Consider the following 24,851-nt stretch of genomic DNA (forward strand, 5'->3'; position numbering starts at 1 on the left):
TCATCAGTTGCAATATTGAACTGGTAAATTCTCTAACTTCTACTTTTTCTGGCCCCAACCCCCCTTTTTATGTAATACCCCAGGTGTTTTATACTCTGCATTTGTATCACCTTCCATCACTAATTTACCGCTTAGCAGCGGTATGTTGCCAGGGTAGCTACTGTATTATCCTTACTCTTACAAATGAGGTACAGAGATTTGGTAATTTATCAAAGTAAGCCTGGGAGAGCTGGAATAAAGCTTAGGTCTCCGGAGTCCTAGGCTTGTGCTTTTGACACGAGACCATATATTGTGTATGATGCTCAGACATACTCTTTTATCTCAAAAAAATTCCAGACACACTTTTTTTTTTATAAAAGACTTTATTTACAGTTGCAGGTGCTTGGCACCTTTGATTATCGGGTCCTATGTATTTAGATGTACAATAATCCCCCAATATCTTCAGCAGGAGCCAAAAATGGAAGATGTCTTCTTGTTGTCACTGTATTGACTGTACATCATCAGAAAACGGCTTCACATGTGACTTTGGGCAGGAAAACAGTGTATGAAAAATCCCTCCTGCCTCAGCTATGTAAGAGGTGCATCCGCTCTTCAGCGCTTATAGCTAAGAAGGCTCTCCTGTGTTTCCCCACCATGAGGTGCAGACTGTGCCGTACACATCAAACTTTTCCCAAACAGCTCTTGAATGCTCTATCTTCCAAATGCTTTGCTCTGTTTAATAGCAGGGATGGGCCAGGCTTGCAAAATTCAGATCCAGCTCTGAACTTTTCCAAAGTGTTTGGTTTGGTCCCTCTCTAATACAGGTGCTACTGAAAGAAGGAAAGCAGCACGGATTAGTGGTTTGGCCGCTGGTCTGAGTGTCAAGAGGCTTGGGTTCTGGTCCCAGCTATGCTGCTGGCCTGCTATGTGACCAGAGGCAAATGCCTTTTCCTCTCTAGGTATTTCCTTACCTAACCTTTGTCTCATCTGCTTACATTGTAAGCTCTTCAGAGCAGGGATTGTATGTACAATGCAGAGTGTAATAAGGTCCCAATCTTGGTTAGGGCTACAAGATGCTAGTGAAATATGACTAATGTCAAACCATTGCCCAGATTCCAGTGATATTTTACTATCCCTTACTTGTACAATTTTTTGGTCAAATGCTGCCCCCAGGTAAATATTTGTTTTTAAGGAAGAGGGTGTAGGAAAATAAACTCTGAATTTACCAAACAAGAACAGGCTGGTACAACTTAAGAAAACAGCTAATTGGAAGGTTTTCAATGAAGTTTATACCAGTGATTATCAAATTCTGCCTTCTTGTTGGCCCATCTAATTAGGCTGTACCTTGCTGAGCTGTTTCTGTCTGCATGGCTGAACAGCACTGAGCCAATTACTTCACATTATTGTTGCATCTCCCTAATACTGTGGAAATTGATTTGAGTTAAAAGAGATTCTCTCTGAACTGTAAACCAGCACCTTGTGTTTTGTACAGAAATACATTTTTTCATTCCACCCGAGGAAGGAGGTGTGCTAAACTCCAATCAAACATTAGATACAGTTCAGTCGTCCTATAAGCAAACCTCAGAAGACTCTGATTTGATTTGGATAAGCAGCTCAAAGTTTGGATGTTTGTCTGAACTTTTTGGGGCTCCCTGTGAAATTCTTTTCTTTTTTTCCCCCCTCAATATTATTTTTGGGGAATTTTGAATTATTCCCTTTTATCTATGTGTGTTTGGGCCCTGCCCCCGGGGAGTGGGCAGTGCTAGCGGGTGTTACAGAGTGAGCCTGCCCTGCACTCACCCCCCAGCTTGAACCTAACCCGACCCTCACCCCACAGCCCTGGCTCCTGTCCTGCAGGGCTGGGCCCCGCTCTGGGCATTGCAACCTGGCATGCAGGGTCACAATGCCACTCAGGTTTGGCCCGGCTGCCCCTCCATCATGATGATGGAGGGGCAGCCGGGCCAAATCAGAGTGGCACTGTGACCCTGTGCACCAGGTTGCAGCACCAGGAGTGAGGAGCCAGGCCAAAGACCATGGGACAGGAACCACCTCTGCTGAGTGAGTTTGTCATTTTATATGTTGTTTTGCATTTTATTTCATATTTGTTATAAAACACAGGCTTCTGCTTATCTTTCTGCTCCCCATGAAGCAGTGGAGGCTTCTTAAGACAGTATTCACCTGCTCTGGTTTCTGTTATCAGCAGCAAGGTTATTGTTGCAGGCTATTGTAAAACAGTTCTGAACCTACGACATCCAAGCACCCCTGAACTCTGAAGGAGTTTGGATACAGATCTTACCTACTTGTCTTGCTCTAAGTGCACCATAAAACAAAACCCTTCCCTAACTTACCAAATAATCACACATTCTTCCTCACCCAATCAGCCATTAAGAAAGAACAGCAATTACACTCACTGCTTCTGTTCCTTCCCTCTTGCAAACCCTACCCCTTCCTTAAAAGCTTGGCAGAATACATTGGCCTTTCAGTGTGTCCTGAAGGTCAGCTGATTCATTCTGTGTCAGGTCCAGTTGGGAAGCAAGTTCCAGAATCCTGGGCCCCACCCTGAGAAATACCCTGCAAGTAGTTGCCTCTTGTTAAAACCAGGGCATTGTCATCTCAGGTGTCTCTGCTGATCACCTGCTAAGATATCTCATCACCAGAGAGGTAGTCTGTCGATAACTAAGTCTGAAATGATTTGGGCCTCTTTTTTTTTTAGTCAAAACTATCAAGATAAGAAGTCTGCCGCAAAACAGGCCAACCCAAAACCCTAATACAAGCCTCCTTAATGTTGGTGGGAAGGTTGGGTTTGGATTCAAGCTTTGTGGCTCAGACCTTTTTCCAGTACCTGTGTCTATTTATTTATTTATTTATTTATTATTATTATTTATTATGTGGATTACCATACTGTCCAGGAGCCCTAGTCATAGACTAGGACCCCATTGTGTTAGGAGTTGTACAAACACAGACCCAAAAGACGGTCCCTGACTCAGGGAACTTGCAATCTAAGTATAAGACAAGTCACAACAAATGGTTATAAACAGACGGAGGGGTACAAAGAAACAATATTGGTCAGTATGGTAGGCAGTAGTCTCTGCCTACTCGCTTTCAGAGTTTCTGGCCTCCATTGTATCAAAGCTTATTCTGTCTTCCACATGATGACCATGGAATTAAACCCAGGTCTCCCACCTGCAAATACAGTGGATTCATATTAGGTTTCATTGTTTAAAATATGTTTCTTTGATGTTCACTATGCTCCTTCATTTGTATTTTTTTTGTCTTGATGTCTATAGGATTAAATAAAACTTTAATTTGGTATTGGAACAAATAACCTTTTTCAATTATCTAAAAACAGGTGAACTGTAATTGTATGACACAGATAAGTCCTACTTCTTAGCACCAAGTGAAAAGGATTGTCTGCTGTTTAATTTAGTAAAGGAAGTCAGTTTTTAATGCTTAAATGTATCTGACACCTAGTAAGTTTTATTTGTTAATCTTTTTAACTTTTCATTTTATCGTGACAGGGTTCTGAGAGCAAATAAGATAAATGAGATTAAATCTGTCATCCTGAATTACTCTGCAAGGGGTTATGTGCAGAATTGCTCTATGCCAAAGATGTATAATTATGCAGAAAATGCTGCCTGTGTAATTGTGTGCTTAGTTCAGAGATTCATAACTATCTACAATATGTGCTTCTGGTGTGTGCTGGCTCTAATTTTTGTAGTAAACAAAACAATTAAAGGGCTCTTCTCTTGGTGAATTTCTCCTTCTAGCACAGCTGAGGAAAAATAATAGCGGTAGTCTGCAGATTTCCTGGTTTGGGTTAGAGATCTAAATTAAACTTGGAACGGGGCTTATTGTGCCCTTTATTTCCAGTTAACTTGAATTTAAATGTTTATTGTTATGTGAGGAATCGCTTCTGGAGGAGGTAGGGAGTCTTCGAGACTGCAGTTGTGCCAGGTGGGGCATATCTGGTTGCTTTGTACCGAAACGTGAAGTCAAAAAAAATCTGGCATTGTCTCCCCTCGCTTATCTTTTGCCTTGTCTAAGGTCACTCACTCTGGTTTCTCCAATGACAGTGTTATTAGGTGTTTCTGTGAAGACAAGGAGGTAGAGCTTCCTCTAATAGGAAATTGACTAGGGTTTAGGAAACAAAGATGCCATGCTGAACCTCATCGTTCCACTTGTGGGTTTAAATCCACATCAGAGATGCCAGGCTTTATTTTCTACCACAGAAAAAACTCCGTAATGCAAACTCCATCAGGGCACTGTATGCTGGTCTTGCAGGCAGTGTGCTGATGGGTCTTTCTAACTGCTTTTGATCCTATGACACTAATGGTACCCAAATTTTACACAATTGCATTTTGTACAATACATCGAAGTGGGTGCTACAAAGGGCACTGCCTGCAACTTATCATTGGGCTTGGTGCACAATAGTAATGTATCAGTATAAATGTCAGAATATCATCACCGCTTAGGAGCATTTTGTGTTGGAATGAGGCATCCTTCCACCAAGTGACCTAGAAAGACAGCTTCCCTAGAAATTGGTTCTGCACACTGCTTGGGTGAAATTGTGTCTTGCAGGCAGTCATTTGTGACACCCTGGGAGATGGAGAAGCCACAATGGCATTGAAGCAGGAACCTGAGATAAACAGGGCATGATAACACATTTAGCAAATAATAATTCAAACCACAGGTAAATGTTTAGATGTGGGTTAACTTGCTCACCTCACAGGGATGCTGTGAAGAATAGCTAATGTTGGGAAAGTACCTTGAAAATGTTTGGTGCTAACCTCGAATTGGGCAACACTGCAGTGGCTTTGGTTCTGCAAAACTGTATCCGTTGGATTTAGGTTTACAGTCCAAAGCCAGGGATGGTTTGAATCCAGATCCAATTTATGTGAATCCCTAAAATTTTTGAGAGGGCAATGTTTGAACAAATGCATCTAGTTTTGGCCTATACTTTACTGGTATTACTGCTGAAAATCTGTGTATTGGAGATGGGGTATCTCCAAAGTAAAAACAGTGGGAAATTAAAAGAAAACATAGTAACTGTAATATAGTGAATTTGGACAACTGAACTAGATATCAAATTGGGCTGTCTTCTTCTGAAAGTGAGGGATGAGAAATACAAGGCAATAACACATACAATGGGCTAGTTCTGTTCCCGTGGGACTCCAGTCTAAGGGTGAAATAATGGCCCATTGAAATCGAAAGCAAAACAACACCCAAGAAGCAACAGGTGTGGCAACTCACCAGGTAAAGTTGTACAATTGCTGCCTTTGGCATCACCCTTGGTTATCCCTCCTGTGACTGTCCATGGTAAATTAATAAAATTACTCTTTTCTTGGGTAGCCTAACTGGGAATAGTTCTGTAGTTCCAAAAAGTACACACCTGTTGCCAGGCAATTGGCATCAGGGGACATATTTTATAGGATTGCAGTTGTAGGAAATTACTTTTGCAGTTCTGCTGCACTGGGCTGCAAATTTTGCAGAAACCTGCAACTTAGTGGTGTTGGATTTGGTCCATACTTGAAAGGGAGACCATACTGATTCAGTTCAGGACTGTGGTTTAAAATACAAAATCACTTACTCTAGGAGTTGCCAAAAGTCCTTGGTCAAGTACCAAGATGCCAAAGTATATAGTTAACTGGAAGCTTTTCATCTCCAAACTAAGGAGGAGTTTGTCAAGGCACTGAAATATTTTGGAAAGTAAGCAGATGGAAGTGGAGGAAGGCAGTTAACGCCACCAAATGCATTTTTATTTGTGCCTTTGCCTAGACTTGAATCCAAGTCTCCAGAAGAAAAAGGCATCTCTCTTATGGAATCTGCATAAATATGACTGTGAACTTCCCCTCCTGGCATAACAATTGCAAGGTGCCAAAAGTCATACTTGTTGCACAAAGTATTAGTAGCAAAAGAAACTTCCAAACTTTGGTTAAGGCTTCTGTTATTTTTTGCCTAAAAATGGGGGTGAAGGAAGAACAGTTAGAATGTGCTGTTTCTAAGGAATTCTTTGCCCATCAAACTGTACTTTTCATCTGATTTTCCCCCCAGAAGTTCTCCTTCAAAGAAGCTGAGATTGTTGCATGAAAGTTTCAGGATAGCTTTGGCTTCTTAAAACATATCTTTACTGGTTTTGGCTTGATCCCAGTTTCTGCTTTTACTTGTCATTTTAATTTACAGAGGAAAAGCTCAGAAGCCCCTTTCATAAGATCTCATTTTACACAATATTTCATGCTACATAAAAATTCTGGAAGGAAAAAGTAGAAAGGAGGAAACCAGATTCTGGCTAATATTTATGATGACTCACTATACCCTTTATTTCAACTTCCGTGAAGTCTTTCAGTTGCGCTACTCATCCAGTAAATGAACAGCTTAGTTTGTGGTTATAGTTTTCCTAATGTTATGCTGTGGTTGTTGGGAATATGACAAGGTAAATCACACACAAGAACTTCAACAGTTATCACATTAATCATTCAAGGCAGTTTCACTCATTAAAAACCTGCTCTGTGTGGCCAATTATCTGTAAGAATGACTTTCCTGTCCTTTGGTTTGCTGACTTGTCCCTTCCCTGCTTGACAAGTGAGGAGCAACTTTATAATCCTTGATTGCTGAGATGTCTTGTCTCATTCACCAGGGAAAATGGATTCATCAGTAGCTGGATGGAATAGAATTATAACAGATTTAGAGAAGGAAGTTCCCTGAGCAGAGTTTATCCCATAACTGCTTACTGATGGGTTTCTTACACCTTCCTTTGAAGCATCTGGCCATTGTCGGTGACAGGATATTGGTCTCTTCTAGCATGACAGTTCTGCGGTCCACTCCTAAACAAATCCAGCAAATATAGGCTGACTGAAGCAAGTAAAGGCACGTTGGCCTCTTTAGCTCAGTTGTTAGTAAAGAATCTTACAGGCACTCTGTGAAGTAAAATGTGGGACGCCTGTACTGTTATAGTGGTTGGGGAGTGTGGGAGAATCTCTGTGTATTGCTCATTCACTAGCAGACGGAACATGCAAATGGCTCTGTCATTCTAATACTAGCCACAAGGGCCTCTTTAATGGTCTTTCTCCAAGGTCAACAGCACCATTCACAGCTGTTTAAAATGCTATGTCTGGAACAGAACAGTTTGAATTAGATTTGGGGAAAGGTTGGTTACTTTATGAGTATTACTTCTTTTGACAGGGTTCAGCGCTGCAAACAGTCTGGCTCTAATATAGGTGTAAGTAACAGCCAAATATTGGTGATGATGAATGATATACACTAATGGGGGCAGGGCATTACGCTGCTATGGGCATGGGGTAGTGCCTGACTGTCAGGACTGGTACAGATTAAAGGTGCCCTGTCAGTTGTGAGGACTCAAACTTTTTTGGTTCTATAATTTTTCTTACTTCTGTTTGCAAAATCCATGTGACTTTTTAATATGCTTTTCTTTTTCATAGAATCATAGCAATATCGGTCTAGAAGGGATCTTGAATGGTCATCTAATCCAGTCAGCTGTGCTGGGCAAGACCTAGACCATCCCTGGCTGGTGTTTGTCCAACCTGTTCTTAAAACTCTTCAGTGATGGGGATTTCACAGCCTTACTTGGAAGCCTATTCCAGAGCTTAACTAACATTATAGTTAGAAAGTTTTTTCTAATATCTAACCTAAAGCTTCCTTACTGCAGATTAAGCTAATTACTTCTTGTCCTACCACAGTGATGTGGAGAACAGTTAATCACCATCCTCTTTATAACAGCACTTAACATATTAGAGGGGTAGCTGTGTTAGTCTGCATCTACAAAAACAACGAGGAGTCCGGTGGCACCTTAAAGACTAACAGATTTATTTGGGCATAAGCTTTTGTGGGTAAATACCTCACTTCTTCAGATGCATGGACTTTGTCAGCTGCATGGTCCATGCATCTGAAGAAGTGGGGCTTTTTATCCACAAAATCTTATGCCCAAATAAATCTGTTAGTCTTTAAGGTGCCACCGGACTCCTCGTTGTTTTTCTTAACATCTTAGAAGACTGTTATCTTCTTTTCTCAAGACTAAACACTCCCATTTTTATTAACCTTTCCTCAGAGGTCAGGTTTTCTAAACCTTTTATCATTTTTGTTGCTTTCCTCTGGACTCACTCAAATTTGTCCACATCTTTCTTGAAGTGTGATGACCAGAACGGGACACAATATTCCAACTGAAGCCTCTCTGGTGCTGAGTAGAGTGGGACAGTTACTTCACATCTCTTACATACGACACTCCTCTTAATACATCCCAGAATGATTTTAGCCTTTTTTGCAACTGCATCACATTGTTGACTCATATTTAATTTGTGATCCACTATAACCTCCAGATCCTTTTCAGCCACTACTAATGCCTAGCCAGTTATTCCCCATATTGTAGTTGTGCATTGGATCTTTCCTTCCTAAGTGTAGTACTTTGTACTTGTCTTTATTGAATTTCGTTTTGTTGATCTCTGACCAATTCTCTGATTATCAGGGTTGTTATGAATTCTAATCCTGTTTTCCAAAGTGCTTGCAACACCTCCCAGCTTGATGTCATCTGCAGATTTTATAAGCATACTCTCCATTCCATTATCCAAGTCATTAATGAAAATATTGAATAGTACCGGACCCAAGACTGGCCCCTGCTGGACCCCACTAGATATATCCTCACGGTTTGACAGTGAATCATTGAAAACTACTCTTTTGAGTATGGTCTTTCAGCTAGTTATGCACCCATTTTATAGTAATTTAATCTAGACCATATTTCCCTAGTTTGCTTATGGGACTGTTATGTGAGACTGAAGCCTTACTAAAATCAAGATATTCAAAATCTATGGCTTCCTCCATCCACTAGGCCAGTACGCCTGTCAGAGGAAATTGGTTTGGTTTGTCATGATTTGTCCTTGACAAATCCATGCTGGCTATTCCTCATATCCTCTAGGTGCTTACAAACTGATTGTTTAATAATTTGTTCCAGTATCTTTCCAGTTATTGAAGTTAGGCCAATAGGTCTATAATTCCCTGGTCCTCTCTGTTCCCATTTTTAAAGTAGGTACTTTCTTCAGGAGTTTTTTTAGGAGGGAAGCTTCCTAGAAACCCTACAATAACAAACCTCTATATACACAATGGAGAAAAATAAACGTGATTTACGTTTCAGAGTCAAATGTACAAGGGGCTAAAAATGGCCGAATGAATAAATAAATTCCTTTATCAGGGAAAATCATCTTAAGTATAGTCTATGTAGCAGGGAAATTATCTGTGTTCTGCTCTGGTACTCCGATCCCCCTTGGTGCAAGAGCCGTCTCATTTGCAGCTAGAACAGCCTTCCTGTGTCTTGACTCATTAGTTACACAGGCTTTACAAATCTCCTTTCTTCTGGAAAACAGTTTACATGGCAGATGCTATGCACAGTATTTTAAGTACCATGCTTGCATTCTGTTGGCCCCTGCAGAGCTAACACAAGCTTTAACTAAAGCTTTTTACCCTGTACTTTCCCCATAGAAAGAGGTTTTGCAATGATGTCCAGGAGTGATATTTACAGACTTAAGGGCTCTCACTGGGGAGAACTGAGTAGGAAATAAAAGAGCTTGAAGGAAATTATTTTTTTTCCTATTTGTACATCTTCTGGGGATTGATGATTGAAAGATTCAGTTCTGATTAACACCAGTGGGAATCAGGAGTAACCCCAATTGAAGGCCTAAAGTTATTCTGTTTTAGTGACTGAAAGCAGAATCTTTGCCACTGATTACAGAAGTGCCATGTCAGGGTGCAGCAATGATACAAAAAGGAAAATGTGAAGTCATTAAAAAAAAAGAAGATTGCTCCATAACACAAGAACCCCACAAATAAACAATTCAGTCCTTTCTGCCCTGTGGCAGAATTCAGCAGAACTATGCTGCTTTACAGAGGGCAGATAATATGTACTGTAGATCATTGAAACCAGCCATAATAGTTGTTTCAACTCCTAGGTAACAAATTCAACCGCTGAATGACCTTTGGGGGTTTGTAATGGCGCGTCTCTGCTTGCACGCTGTGAACAGGAAGCTGCTGCTTGTTACATCGTAAAAAGTCCTCATCTGTAATTCTCTTTCTCTGCAGGTGCCCCTGGTTAACAAGAGCCATCTCCCCAGCCATCCCTGTGTACAATGGGCTCGTGTTCTTGTTCGTACTTGCAAACTTCAGCATGGCGACTTTCATGGACCCTGGAGTTTTTCCACGAGGTAATGGGGGATGGGGGTAAAAAATAAGCCAAGACAAACCGTCGGGTTTCCGAAGCAGCACATATGCCATTTGTTTCGTTTCCCCTCCCATTTTTATCCTCAGCTGGCTGTAAATGCGGGGATGTAGCTAAGTCGTGGATATGCTCCGTCAGTTTCTGAAATGGAAAGTTTTTTTTTTTCTCCTTGTACTTGCTTGAATTGGTAATCTGGGGCCTGGCATTGGATAACGTAGCTCTCATTGAGAAGATAGCCAGACTGATGTGATTGCGATTAGTATCCCCTGTGTCATGCTGGCACATTGGATTTAAGTCATTGCCTTCACAAGAGGCAGCTGAGCACGGTGCAGTGGAGGGCTGAGCTTCTGCAAGTGGCTGCATTAAAACAGCGATTCACTCCAGCAGGCTTAGAACAAACACAGTAGCACTGAACACTAAAAAAGATAATGATTAAGGCCTGTGTTAGAGTGGGTTTTTTTTAATATATATTGTGAAAGAAATGGCTGTTTAATATAGTGCTGGGGCATAGCTGATTGAACAGGATAAAAACTGTTTGTCTATAGTTATGGGAACGGTGACGTGGCTATTTCTTTTAAACCATCAAAATGAGAGAATTACTGCCTCACTTTGTCCCTGTTCCAATAGTCATTCACACACAGCTTGCAACAGAGCCTGCTTTGGGGGAGGTCACAAAATGAATGGCTCCCTGCCCCTTGCAAGGTGCATTTTCTCACCTGCATTCAGTACCTTCTCTTCATTGTTCCCTTGAATGAGCCGAGTGATGTAACTGCTCATGCAAGTGATGCTATTTCTTGCCAGACAGGAACCAGTGATAAACATATTCTATTTATATAGCTTCTTTCAGCTGACAATCTCAGAGGCCTTTACAAACACTGATTAAGGTAAATATTATTATCGAGTTTAAGCGATTAAGGTAAATATTATTACACCTCTACCCCGATATAGCGCTGTCCTCAGGAGCCAAAAAATCATACTGCATTATATCGAACTTGCTTTGATCCGCCGGTGTGCGCAGCCCCACCCACCCGGAGCACTGCTTTACCGCATTATATCTGAATTCATGTTCTATCGGGTCACGTTATATCGGAGTAGAGGTGTACCAAGTTTAAGGGTTAACTCACAGTGAGGTTAATAATTTGCCCCCCAGGTCATATGGGGCCAAATTTTCAACCATATTTAGGTTCCTAAAGTTGCAGATAGGCAACTGCTATTTCCAAAAGCACCTGCGGCCTAACTCCCATTTAAATCACTAGGAGTTAGACGACGAAGCTCTTTTGAAAACCCATAGAAGCAGGATCCATGAAGGGACTTAGATGTTGCAATGCTCAGTGTCATGGCACCTAACTTTGAGGCATCTAGAAAATCACAGGAACAACACTGCCATTCACACAGCCTGAGTTAGGTGCCTATACAATGAATGAGGAGACGTAGGCGCCTTAGACTGCAATCCACAAAGTCAGCAGACTAGGTGGGGAGCCGCCTAAAGTAGCTAATGGGAGATGCTGACCAGAGGGGTGATTGCTAAGGCCTGCCTCTAAGCATGCCTACTGGATCAGGTCCCTGCATGTGATTTAGGTGGCCGAGTGCCTATCTCTTCGAGTCTGTGAATCGCTCCGGAGCTTAGGTGGGAGGTAGGTGTCCAGACGCCTAGAGTGAGACTGCCGTGCATATGCCCAGAGGCAAAAACATAGGCACCAAATGAGTTTAGGTTCCTACAGGGTTAGGCGGCAGCTGAGTGTGAGTTTTGTGGATTGCAGTGGTACCTAAAAAACAGAACTTGGGTGCCTAAAAACAAGAGTTAGTTGCCTACATCCCTTTGTGGATCCCATCCTAGGTACCTGTCTTCATCTTTAGGTGCATGCATATCTTTGAAAATTTGACCCATGGTGACTAAACAGGAATAAAATCCAAGACTTCTAATTCCCACTACTTGTGGTTCATCTCAGAAGAGAACAAGGGTTGAGCCAGCTATGCAGATAGGTCAGTTTTAACAATGGAGAGAGGTAAACAGCAGGGTTCCCCAAGGATCTGTATTGGGGCCTGTGCTGTCAACATATTCATTAATGATCTGGAAAAGGGAGTGAATGGTGAAGTAGCAAAGTTTGCAGATGGTACAAAATTATTCAAGATAGTTAAGTCCAAACTGGTTGCTAAGACTTACAGCAGGATCTAAAAAAATTGGGTGACTGGGCAACAAAAGGGCAGATGAAATTCAGCAGTGATAAGTACAAACTGATGGCCATTGGAAAAAATAATCCCATCTACACATATATAATGATGGGTTCAAAATTAGCAGTTACCACTCAAGAGTGAGATCTTGGAATCACTGTAGATAGTTCTCTGAAAACTTCCGCTCAATGCACAGCAGCAGTTGAAAAGACTAACAGAATGTTAGGACCTATTAGGAAAGGGATAGAAAATAAGACATAAAATATCATAATACCACTATATAAATCCATGGTCCACCCACACCTTGAATACTATGTCCAGTTCTGGTTGCTCTATCTCAAAAAAGATATAGTGCAACTGTGCAGGGTCAGAGCAAGGGGGCTTGCCCGCTCCCTGGCTGGAATGCTGGGCAGGCGGAACGGGGCACGCCACCACGCTCCGACCCAGTCCCTGGCAGGAGCTCCGGACAGGCAGAGTGGGAGAGCTAATAGGTCAGTTACTGTCATGACACTGGAGTAAACCAAGAGTAGCTCTGTGGAGATGGATACCATTATATCTGTATAAGTGAGAAGAGCATCAGGCATTGTATCTCAGTGATGGGAGGAGTTAAAATCCAGCTTTGAACACTCAGAAACTTAGTTTGAAATCTGCACCTGATTTTGGGGTATTCATAAGTGGGCCAAATACAGACACCAACCTAAGTTTCCTGTAAGCTGCAGACTATCAAGGGCCACGCAGGCGGGGAGAGGTGCCCCTCCCCCAACCTGGCCCAGTCCCGCCAGAGCTGCTGGGGAGAGGAGCCCTTCCCCCAGCCTAGTCCAACCCCGCTGCAGCTGCCGCATTTGGGGAGAGGCACCTCTCACCCGGCCCCGAGCTACTGAGTGAGAGAGTCCTCTCTCCCTGCCGCAGCACCGGGGCAGCCTGCACCCCAAACCCCTCGTTCCCAGAGCCCGCACCCCAATCCTCTGCCCCAGTCCTGAGCCGCCTCCTGCATCCTGAACCCCTCATCCCTGGCCCCACCTCAGAGCCTTCACCACTAGCCAGAGCCCTCACCCCCTGCACCCAACCCTCTGCCCCAGCCCTGGGCCCCCTCCTGCACCCTGAACCCCTCATCACCAGCTCCACCCCAGAGCCCATAACCCTAGCCAGAGCCCTCATCCCCCCACACCCCAACCCTCTGCCCTAGTCCTGAGCCCCCTCCTGCATGCCGAACCCCTCATCACCAGCTCCATCCCAGAGCCCGCACCCCCAGCCAGAGCCCTCATCCCCCCACACCCCAACCCTCTGCACTAGTCCTGAGCCCCCTCCTGCATGCCGAACCCCTCGGCCCCACCCCCATCACCCATCATCTCCATATTGTTGCACATAACAATGGATGTAAAAAATTAGAGTGAACACTGACACCAACTATGAGCTGGGAGCCAGGGACCCAGACCTAAGGTTTGGGCCCATTTCCTGACTATTCAGTTCCAAATGTAAACCATTATTCAGAAACATGCAGCTTTTCTTTGTGGACAGTGATAAATATTCTTGACAGTTCTCTGTGTGTGTGTAAAGTGCCAGCTTTCATCATGAGTTTTGCTGAAGGACAGATGTGTGTGTGTGTGTGTGTGTGTGTGTGTGTGTGTATATATATATATATATATATATTCTGTATGCAGATTCTTGTCTGGATAGGTTAGCATCTTTACAAGCATTTACCCATGAACCATTAAGCTACGGGTTTGTTTTATTTCACACTGGAGCTTTTATAACAGGATGGGCAAAGTACGGCCCGTGGGCCACATCTGGGCTGCCAGCCGTTTTAATCCGGCCCTCAAGCTCCCATTGAGGAGCAGGGTCTGGGGCTTGCCCCGCTCCAGCTGGGGAGCAGGGTCGGGAGCCGCTCCTCTTGGTTCCCGGAAGCAGCGGCATGTCTCCCCTCCGGCTCCTACGCATAGCGGCAGCCAGGGGGCTCCACTCCACACGCTGCCCCCACCCCAAGTGCCGCCCCCGCAGCTCCCATTGGCTGGGAATCACAGTCAATGGGAGCTGCAGGGGCGGCGCCTGCAGACAGGGCCTCCGTGTAGGAGCCCGGGGGGGGACATGCTGCTGCTTCCGGGAGCCGCTTGAGGTAAGTGCCGCCTGGAGCCACCACCCCTGAGCCACCCCTGTGCCCAAATCCCCTGCCCCAGCCCTGATCCCCCTCCCACCCTCCAAACCCCTTGGTCTCAGCCCGGAGCACCCTCCTACACCCCAAACCCCTCATCCCCACCTCCGCACCAGAGCCCACATTCCCAGCCGGAGCCCTCACACCCCCCCACACACCCAACCCACCCTGCCCCAGCCCGGAGCCCCCTCCAGCACCGTGAACTCCTCATTTCTGGCCCCACCCCAGAGCCCACCCCCCCCAGCCAGAGCCCTCACCCTCTCCCATACCCCAACCCCAATTTCCATCCCAGATGTGGCCCTCGGGCCAAAAAGTTTGCCCACCCCTGTTTTATAACCATCGCTTCCCTCCCCGTCCCCCTCTCCCAGAGTATGTATATAGCTTCTGAATGAAATGTTTCATTGATCTGAATAGTATGTCAGGCTACGCTGGAGAAGCAGATTTCTGGGTCAGTACTGATGAGTCAGATAATTAATTTCTCAGGGATATCTTGCATGGATTTTTGTTTTCAAACTAATTCGGTCTTCCCTTGGCATTCTTCATTGCAATTGCTGTTGCCTGACCAAGTGGTGGTCAGAGTTGATTCAATCTACTAATATATGCAGCAAACCTCTCACAACAAGGTGCTTGGGAAGCATTGTAGATTTCCACCCCCCTTTGAAACCATTTGAGCTCTAGTTATATTCTTCTAGGAGCAAATGCTGTCTAAAACAAGAATCAAATAAGATCAGTGGGCTGGCTGGCAATAAATGCACTAGGATTCTTCTCTTGGCTAATAAAATGAAGTCTGGAGTATTCAATCCTTCTGCAGTCAGGACACCCCTTTCTGACATACATCACTTCTAGCACTCTTTATTTCTCCGAAAAGTACCTGCACACATGTAGTGTCCATGTATCTGACCCTGATAGTATTTGATCTTCCACCTTTAAACTGTAATCTGTATTATTTCTATTTATTTATTTGTATGTTTGCATTGAGCAGCAGATGAAGATGAGGATAAAGATGATGACTTCCGAGCTCCACTCTACAAGAATGTGGAGATTAAAGGAATCCAAGTACGGATGAAATGGTGTGCCACCTGCCATTTCTATCGCCCGCCCCGCTGCTCCCATTGCAGCGTCTGTGACAACTGTGTTGAGGTAAGTCTCCTTGATTAGCGGATCTTTTGGCTTGGATTTGGGTGGTGGACCTGTGAACAGCTAGATGACCCAGGTGAGTGAATACTCCTTGTCTTTCACTCCTAAAAAAAATTAGAGGTAAAGGGCCAAATTCTCAGCTGGTGTAAATTGCTATAACTCCACTGATGTTGACAGATTGCCTAAGAATCCTACCCTCAATCTGATTGAAGTCACAAGTGAAACAGAGTTTGGTGTCATCCTTGTCACTAATGACTCTTTCTCCACCCAAATCACGCAGTGCATGATTTGGTATTCCTAGCCGTCTCTACTCAGGAGTAGCCTAGGGCTTATGAAACAGGAAGCATTACAAGGGAAGGTTATGGTGCATTGGCAGAATTTAGGAGGGGACTGGGGGAAAGCCTGCATGCAACATTCCTGATCCCTCTGCTTTGTCCCCTATTAAACAGGTAAATATGAATTGCAGTCGGAGTGTGCTTTTTTAAATTGTAAATCATAACACTCAGTGGCATGTGAATTTTAGAAAGAATAGAATAAGAATTCCTGAGTCTAACATTAAAATACTACATACCCATTTATAAACTGCAGTTAGAGTCCTATGGGCACGACTGTATGCATGCTTCTAATTCCTCTAAATTATGAGGCTTGGACACATGTTGATAAATTTGAGGTCATAGTGAAGCACATACACCTCTACGTCGATATGACGTTGTCCTTGGGAGCCAAAAAATCTTACCGCGTTATAGGTGAAACCGTGTTATATTGAACTTGCTTTGATCCACCGGAATGCGCAGCCCTGCCACCCCGTAGCACTGCTTTACCGCGTTATATCCGAATTCGTGTTATATCGGGTCGCATTGTATCGAGGTAGCGATGTAGTATATTTAAACAATAACCCCAAAGTAGTGGAGAATGTTTTTGGGCCATAAACATCTCCCAAACTCATAAATACAGTGGAATGTAACCATGGTGTTTTATTGCCACGGGAGCTACAAATTCCACTTCTTAAGGATCAGTGCTATTGTAAGGTGTATTTTTTAATTAGAATGATTTAAATCTTTAATGCATTTTAAAATGTATTCAATTGTATGATTAAAATAATGGAAATCCCTAATTGGCAATAGGCTAAAACTCACCAAGTGAATTTCAAAGTCAGCCAGAATACAATGTATGCCATATTGGGCCAAAGCCTCTTTGCCTTAATCATATGGATAGTCACAGTGGAGCTAGTCATGTGAAAGAGGCAATCTGGGGTTAGTTTATGTCATTTGCTTTATCCTTAAGAGCAGATTCCTAATTTATAGCCAGATGAAAGCTGTGCTCAGCCTAATACCCATTAATAGATAGGACAACATTTCCAGTGGCCTGTCATGGGGAGAGTCAGCAAGGTGCAAGAGCTGAGGGGATATGGGGAGAAATAAATTGCTGGAAGAAGCAGGTCTTCCAGAAAGGACAGGGGCAGCCTTGACAGCCATTTTGTTGGGCTGATGTAGGCTGTTGGATGGAGCTGGCTTTTTCACTAGAAAACTGGACCATATATTCAGAGTTTTGAGTTAAAACATCAACATTGTCACTAATTCTAAATGTTGTTTAGGTGAAGCTAAATTTTGAACTGACATTTGAAATCCTTCCCCCTACCCCTCAGTTTCTGTGTGAAAACCCCATTTTCAATAAAGGAAGTGTTGCCAGCACAAGATTGCCTGAAACTAGCTGGTGTAAATGCTTGCAATTCCATGCATCCCTAATGTCGCCAGTGGCATCGAGGCTACAATATTCCAGGGAAGTCAGAGAGGAAAGTGGGAGGGAATCCCAGAGTAACTTCTCGTTAAAAATAAAATGGCTTGGAACCCAGAGCAAGTCAAAATGCAAGACTCCACTGCAGTGGATTCCAGTTCTGAGGAGTTTTACTTATGCCTAGACCAGCTGAGCATTACTTGCTGTTCTGATTGGCTAACAGGGAATCTCTTGCTATATAATTAAAATGTGATTGCTTACTGAGGGATACAAGCAAAGGCATTAATGGCTCATTAATCAATAAATTGCAGTCTCAAGATAAGTTGCTTATTGATTCTTGTGACGCTTATTCCCTAGTATACCTGTACATTCTAGTAGTGCCTGGACACAGTTATAGTAAAAAAAGTCTATTGACATTTCTGTTAGGATACTCCTTTAGGAAGAAATTGTAATTTGTATCTTTTATTTCACCTTTGGGTTGCAACGCACGATAAAAGCTCTTAGCCTAGAGACAGATTTTTTGAGCACATCTGATTTCAAACAATCAGATTGCACATCTCCGAATCAGAAGCAAAGCGATGTACACCTTCCAAGCTTTCAGGGATAGGTGCTCTTTTCTATCACATCACTTAAAAAACAAAACCAAGTGAAATATAACACCTGGTTTGACCAATTGGACCTGAAAATGAATTTGTGATAGAATAAAATTTCAGGACAAATTTTCATGGAAGTGCCCAAAGCTGAGGTTTCAATATATCTTTATTTCCAAATATTTTGAGCGGCACATGTCTCTCGCACAACATATTTATAGCTAATGTACAAGTTACTTTAAAAAAAAAACACTTTGTCATTAGTGGGAGGTATCTATCTAAATATAACAGTATTACAAAGAAAAGGATACGTCACTATTTGACAGGAATAAAGGGTATACTATAGTGGGTGTGAAGAGAACAGAATAGAATACGTTTGCTCACTCCAGGCTTGAGTATGCTCAGATTAACGCTGGTGTACATCAGGAATAACCCCAGTGAAGTCACCAGAGTTACAGTCATATAAAACTGGTGTTATGGAGTTTTAAAGGGGTCTATGACCTCATTATAAGTATCTCCTTAATCCAGCCTTGTGGCACATGTGAACTCTTGATCAGGAAAAACTGGGTGTTTCAAGTGTTTATTTTTGTAACTTCATCCAGAGTTTTTCCTCACTTATTAGCCAGATATTGCTTCCTGCCTGAGCTTTGCCAAAAAATATTTTTTCAAGAGGTCAAAACCTCAAAATAACCCCCCCCCCTGGATCCTTACTGAACTTTTACCTATATAAAGTGGGGAGGGGTGTGTGAAAATCTACAGTTGGCAGGGATGTTACAGGTTCAGGACACTGCAATTTATGATAATCTTACTCTGATAACTATGCAATGCTACAGGAGCCAGAGAAGAAGAGAAACTGTCTTCGCCCCACAATGTGGTGTACACCTCTGTTTCCTTTTTAAACCTATTGGTGTGTCTTCATCCACAGTCAGAAGAATCCCTCAGTCCCAGGAGAATCTTATAAAGAGGGTGTAGCATGTTGTTTTGTTACCTGGGCAGCCAGGCAATGTCAGGATGGAGCCAATCTGTAAAGCTCCAAACCTAATCTGATTTTACCTGAAGTTCAGGGTTTTTTTGGATGGATGTAGCACAATGGTTCACATTTATTTCTAAGGCAATGTTTTTCTTTCACTGCTTGGATATTATTCCGTGTCTCTCCATCTCTTTACAAGGACTTTGACCATCACTGCCCATGGGTCAACAATTGCATAGGACGGAGGAACTACCGATATTTTTTCCTCTTCTTGCTGTCCTTAAGCACACACATGGTCGGAGTGTTCAGCTTTGGGCTGATCTATATTTTAAACCATATGGAAAAGCTGGGGGCAGCTCACACCACCATTACGTATCCTTCCTTTTAATCTTTAAGAAGTCGAGGTGCCGTAAGGAAACTGTTTGTATAAGATTTGCCTTTCAGGAAATGATGGGATTGGTTCCCTTTCTCTGATACCCATGTTCTTCTGTTGTAAAACCCAAACCAATTTCTCCCCAGCATTTGCCTGACCTACGGAAGCCTTGATTGCCTCAGAAGTTGCTGCTTAGCGTCTGTATATCTCTGTCATTCAGCTGCCATAACAGAAAGCAACATACTGCTTCATTAAAATCCTCCCTTTAATTTCAGTTGGATATGGTTCTCCTACTTGTATTGTCCAAGACTGTTGGGTAATATTACTGTGTTTAAAACAATTGCTTTGCCCCAGAGGTGGTTGCATTTGAGTGGTAGCTATATATCCCTCTACATGTTTTGTAAAGTGCTTTGGGATCCTTCAGGATTAAAGATTTCTATATGGATGTCTTGGCTTATAGAAAAACATTTCCTCTTTTTTTATTTATCTGAATGAGATAAAGAGATGGAAGAAGCAGAGTTAGAAGGAGAGGGGATACCAGGTGAAGATCCACTAGCCTGTGTGGTGAGGACTTACCATAAAGCACTATATCAATTATAACATTATCTTTAATTAAGGGGATTGAAGAACAACAAAAAGAAGCTTCACAAGTCTATATGAACTGGGGACCGTAGTTGGAGTCTGATCCTCAGAAGTGCTGATCCCCAGTAACTCTCATTGACTTGAAGTGTATAGAGCCTTTACTGAATAGTTACAACTATAATCAGTGAATCAACGTTCTGTTTGTTTTTCAGCTTCTTTTAATACTTCCAGACCCATTTAAGGGGGTGAAATGATCAAAACTGGTCTTCAGAACCACTCAAGAGCCAGGGCTCCTTGCTGATACTCCAAAGGTGGTTTTTCTACAGCATTCGGTGGATCTTCTGCCATAGTAGCTTCAAGGGGGGCTGATTGACCTGTGGAAGATTTGCATGACATGCTGCAGCCTGGCATTCTAGCTCTGCCGGGATCCAGACATTCTTGTCAAATGACTATTTACACCTCTCGATTCAGTAGCTTGCACTAGGCATTGTACCAAGGTTCCCAGAAGAATATACTGTAGTGTTTGAGTCAGTTCACAGCATCCTGTGCAATATAGGGAGTTTTAGTCTCATACGAGAAAATAGTTTTATGATACTAAAAATGCCATTCAATAGTTTCTCAACATGCTAGGAGGCTGGGATGTAAAATTTAGCATTGCCAAAAAACGAAAAGAAAAGAGACCACTAAATTATTATTTAGCTTCTGTCTCTCAAAATGCTTGGTGAAGGGACTGCTTTTTCAGTGAAGAGGAAGCTGAACATCTGCATTTACCTGAATCTACATCACATGGGCCAGATAAGTACCTAGCGTAAACACAAGCAACTCCATTGAAGTGCTTGTAGTTACACCATCTTCCACCATATATAAATTTGGCCTAAGCCACTGGGCACTGATAATCATTGCAGGTCCCCATGCAGATTTTTGTTGAGGATCCTGCATCTTCATAGATCATGGGTTTTCACAGTGCTATATGTGCTATAAATTCCAGTGTGCATTTTAAAATGAGAGGACAGCTTGGAGAGATGCAGGAGAGAGATCACTACTCTGCTACCTTGACATTCTAGGGCATGGTCAGTCCCAGATGATTGTATTCTTCTGTCTTGCAAAGGAATGGACCAGCTGACTAGCTCCTTGAAGCTACTAGAGCAGGGAGAGGCAACCTATGGCACGTGTGCCAAAGGCGGCACGTGAGCTAATTTTCAGTGGCACTCACACTACCCGGATCCTGGCCACTGGTCCGGGAGGCTCTGCATTTTAATTTAATTTTCAATGAAGCTTCTTAAACATTTTAAAAACCTTATTTACTTTACATACAATAGTTTAGTTATATATTATAGACTTATAGAAAGAGACCTTCTAAAAACGTTAAAATATATGACTGGCACGTGAAACGTTAAATTAGAGTGAATGAATGAAGACTCGGCACACCACTTCTGAAAGGTTGCCGACCCTTGTACTAGAGACTGTAGAAAGAATGAAGTAAAGTAAAGTAGTAAGGGAGGCATGGGGATCTTATGGCTTCCAAATACTCAGTATTGTGTTCGACACTGAGGAGCAGATAACTTTAGGGCTCATGTTAAACAAGAAACTAACAGCACTGATAGACCAAAGTAATTTCTAGTGCTTAATTCCAAGACCTACTTCAATGTGTAATTTAAAAAAAACCCAAAGAAAGGTTGGGATTAATTACTAGATTTCTAGTTTAGGGAATTCTCTCTCCTCTTCCATTCCCCCCACTCCCAATCTCCCTTTTCCCTGTCATTGAACACAGTTTCCTTAACTCTGGGATTTAGCATGGCTGTCATGTGTGTGACTGGATTGTTCTTTATCCCAGTCATTGGTCTCACAGGTTTCCATATTGTTCTAGTGGCACGAGGGCGTACAACCAATGAGCAGGTAAGAAAACAATTCTACCTCCATGTTCCTATTAGAGGTGTGAGAGTTGAGAAGGATCCCTTTCCTAGGGGAGGATAAAGAGAAGATATAGTATCTAAAGATGGGCAAATCAGGTTGGGTAAAGCAGCAGCTGACCAAACCTTAACACTAACACTCAAACTGATGCTTTACCGAGGGTCTAAAAAGGTTCGGTAACTTTTCTTCTCAAATTTCTGTTTGACTAAATTTTGGGCAAGCTCCCAGGCACAGTGGAACGGCACAGGCCTATGTACCACGTAAGTCCTCAAAGCAGGGTTTAAGTGGTCAGGGCCGGCTCTAGGCACCAGCAAAACAAGCTGGTGCTAGGGGCGGCACATTTCTAGAGGCGGCATTCTGGCGCCGGCCATGCCGCCCCTAAAAATGTGCCCCGGCCGCCCTAACTCACCTCCGCTGCTGCCGCTCGTGCGCCACGCTGCGCGAAACAGCTGATTCGCGTGCCGCTGCTCGCCTTCCCTCCCAGGCTCTCAAACCTGGGAGGGAGGGGGAGATCCTGAGCGGCCGCGGCGTGTGAAACAGCTGATTCGCGCGCCGCTGCTCACCCTCCCTCCCAGGTTTGAGAGCCTGGGAGGGAGGGGGAGACCCCGAGTGGCCGCGACGCGCGCACTGCTTCACCCTCTCCCTCCCTCCCTCCCTCCTAGGCTTGAGAGCCTGGGGGGAGGAGGCAGGGCTGGGGATTTGGGGAACGGGTGGAGTTGAGGCGGGGCCGGGGTTGGGATAAGAAAAAAACGGGGGGCGGCCAAAATTGTTTTTGCTTAGGGCGGCAAAAATCCTAGAGCCGGCCCTGTAAGTGGTGCATGGAATATTGCCAACCTCAAAAGTTCCAAACTCATGAGTCAGACTCAAAAGAATTGTCACATTTTTAAAAAAAAAGATTAAATCGCGCTCTGTTCCGTCTCCTGATTCTGTTGATTCTGTCAGCTGCCCCTGCCTGCCCACAATGTGTGTAACAATGAGCAGCTTTGAGCTAGCTCATTGCCACATACACACTGATCCGAGCTCATTTTGCTGCTCCAAACCTGTGCCGGCCAACATCTTGTGACAAAATACCCAGTGGAACTTGCATTGCCACAATATTATTCAAATGTGTAGAATGTGCTGCCTGCTGATGCAGGGAATCTATCAGCATCTTCCCAAAATGCCAATTAATTAATATGGTGTCTCCCCAGCCATACATTGGCACACCTAACAGTTAGCTTTGTGCCCCGCTAACGTTTGCTCCAATGCTCCGGCCCACATCATTTATGCGCCTGTACGTCTGCCCTTTGTCCCCCAACACATCTCTTCTCCTCCTGCAGCTCTGGAGATTTTTCACTCATACCCTCCCAGGGTAGAGACAAGGGGGCAGCTCCAGTAGGGTCCTCTATTTTATATACATTCTAATACTGCCCTCCTCACTCCTCACTATCTTCCAAGAATGTATTAAGTAATGTGACTAACGTCTGTCACGTGTGGTTCATCCTTTCTCTCAGCCTCTCCCCACATGGAGAATTGCATGTGCAGTGGAATGTTTTGTTTTGGTAGGGGTTTGTTTGGGGGGAGGGATTCTCTTTAAACATACGTGCTGCTCTGTGTGCGTCAGAGAAGGCAGATCGATAGAGTGCACCTTTCACTTGGAGCAGAAGGTTGTAATGGTCCTTAGCTCCTGGGCAAATTTATGCCACAGTTTCAGATCAGCCCTGGAGAAAGCTTTGTCTTCTGCACAGATGAGGCTTACCTATGTGGTAGAAAGTGCCATTGTGCTCAAGGGGTGGAGTGGTTGACCATAATTCTCATCCCAGAACTTTAGACAATTGTTTTAGATATCCTGGGCCCTGGCCATTGAGCACCTGGAAGGTAAGGACCAAGATCTTGAACTTGATCCTATTCTATGGGAAGCCCATGCAGAGAGTAGAGGACAGGTTTGATGTGCTCGCTGTAGCCCGTGTTGCTGAGAAGATGTGCTGCACCATTCTATACTAGTTGAATGTTGTCCAGACAAAGTGCTGAAGTGACAAAGGTATGAATAACTGAGACCAAGTCACTGGCTAAGAGACTCCATCACATCCTGTGGGCAGTCAGGCATGTTAGGAAACATTACTTGCAAAGCTGCTATATGATAGCTTAGCATCATCGAGGAATCTAAACCAGTTGTGGGTGTTTGCTTTCAACCAAAGGAAACTTCATAGTGTCAGTAAACTCTTTAAACTGCTTTCCTTTGCCCACCAGCATCACCTCTGTCTTGTTGGGGTTAAGCTCCAACCAGCTGTTCTTCATCCATGAGCTGAACTTGTCCAAGCTCTGGGCTCTCTTGGTGGCAGTGGTATGGTCACCTGTGGTGAAGAATAGGTAGAGCTGTGTGTCAGCTTCATACTGCTGGGAATTGAATCCATGTTGTCAGACAAGCTTACCCAGTAGCTGCATGTAGATGCTGAATAGGACTAGAGAGATAATTGATCCTTATGAGATGCCACATCTGACAGGTCTAGTGGCTGAGGTGCAATAACCCATCACCACTCTTCTAGGTGACACTGCTTGTTTTTTTCTGCTTCCTCCTCCCTTCTTGTGAAAATGGTATGGCTGTTTTTTTCACACACCGTCACACCCCTTACCTGAAAACTCATGTCACTTCTGAGGGGAGGGGGGAAATGCTTTGCTTAATGCATGTTGGGATTGGCTGTCCTTCCCCGGGGGCTGGGAAATGGCTGCCACTCAGAGGGGGCTTTCTCCATGGCAGCCTGAGAGCTTTGTGCCTCACAGCAAGCCTGTCTGCATCAGGGGCTCAAATCATGTTACAAGACTTGGTGGCATTGTGCATAGGCTTCATGCTAGCCCTCTGCACCTGGGTGAAATAGTCCTTCTGGATTTCACCCAGGCCAGAAAGAAGAAATACTAGAAAATTCTAGTCTCCTTGAATTTCCAACTAGTTTGAAACTGAAAAGTGTCAGAAATTGTTGTAGTTAAGACTCACAGCAGTTCCAGGACAATGAGGTTCAGATAAGCTTTGGATAACGCATCCAAATGTGGTATGCTTACCT

At 43.7% G+C, this 24,851-nt stretch overlaps 1 protein-coding gene across 3 annotated transcripts in view; it reads left to right on the forward strand.

Annotated features, from left to right (window-relative positions):
* The window catches only part of ZDHHC8 (zinc finger DHHC-type palmitoyltransferase 8), a 234,785-nt gene that overhangs the window by 137,293 nt on the left and 72,641 nt on the right, over positions 1 to 24,851 (forward strand). For all 3 annotated transcript variants that reach the window (XM_005295008.4, XM_008171708.4, XM_024108332.3), the window contains exons 2-5: positions 10,060 to 10,181; positions 15,499 to 15,656; positions 19,147 to 19,319; positions 21,696 to 21,798. In XM_005295008.4, coding sequence (XP_005295065.2) covers positions 10,060 to 10,181; positions 15,499 to 15,656; positions 19,147 to 19,319; positions 21,696 to 21,798 — 556 coding nt within the window. The remainder of the gene's footprint in view (positions 1 to 10,059; positions 10,182 to 15,498; positions 15,657 to 19,146; positions 19,320 to 21,695; positions 21,799 to 24,851) is intronic.

The sequence above is a fragment of the Chrysemys picta genome, chromosome 15 (genome assembly GCF_011386835.1).
Source record: "Chrysemys picta bellii isolate R12L10 chromosome 15, ASM1138683v2, whole genome shotgun sequence".
Classification (NCBI taxonomy): Eukaryota; Metazoa; Chordata; order Testudines; family Emydidae; genus Chrysemys; species Chrysemys picta.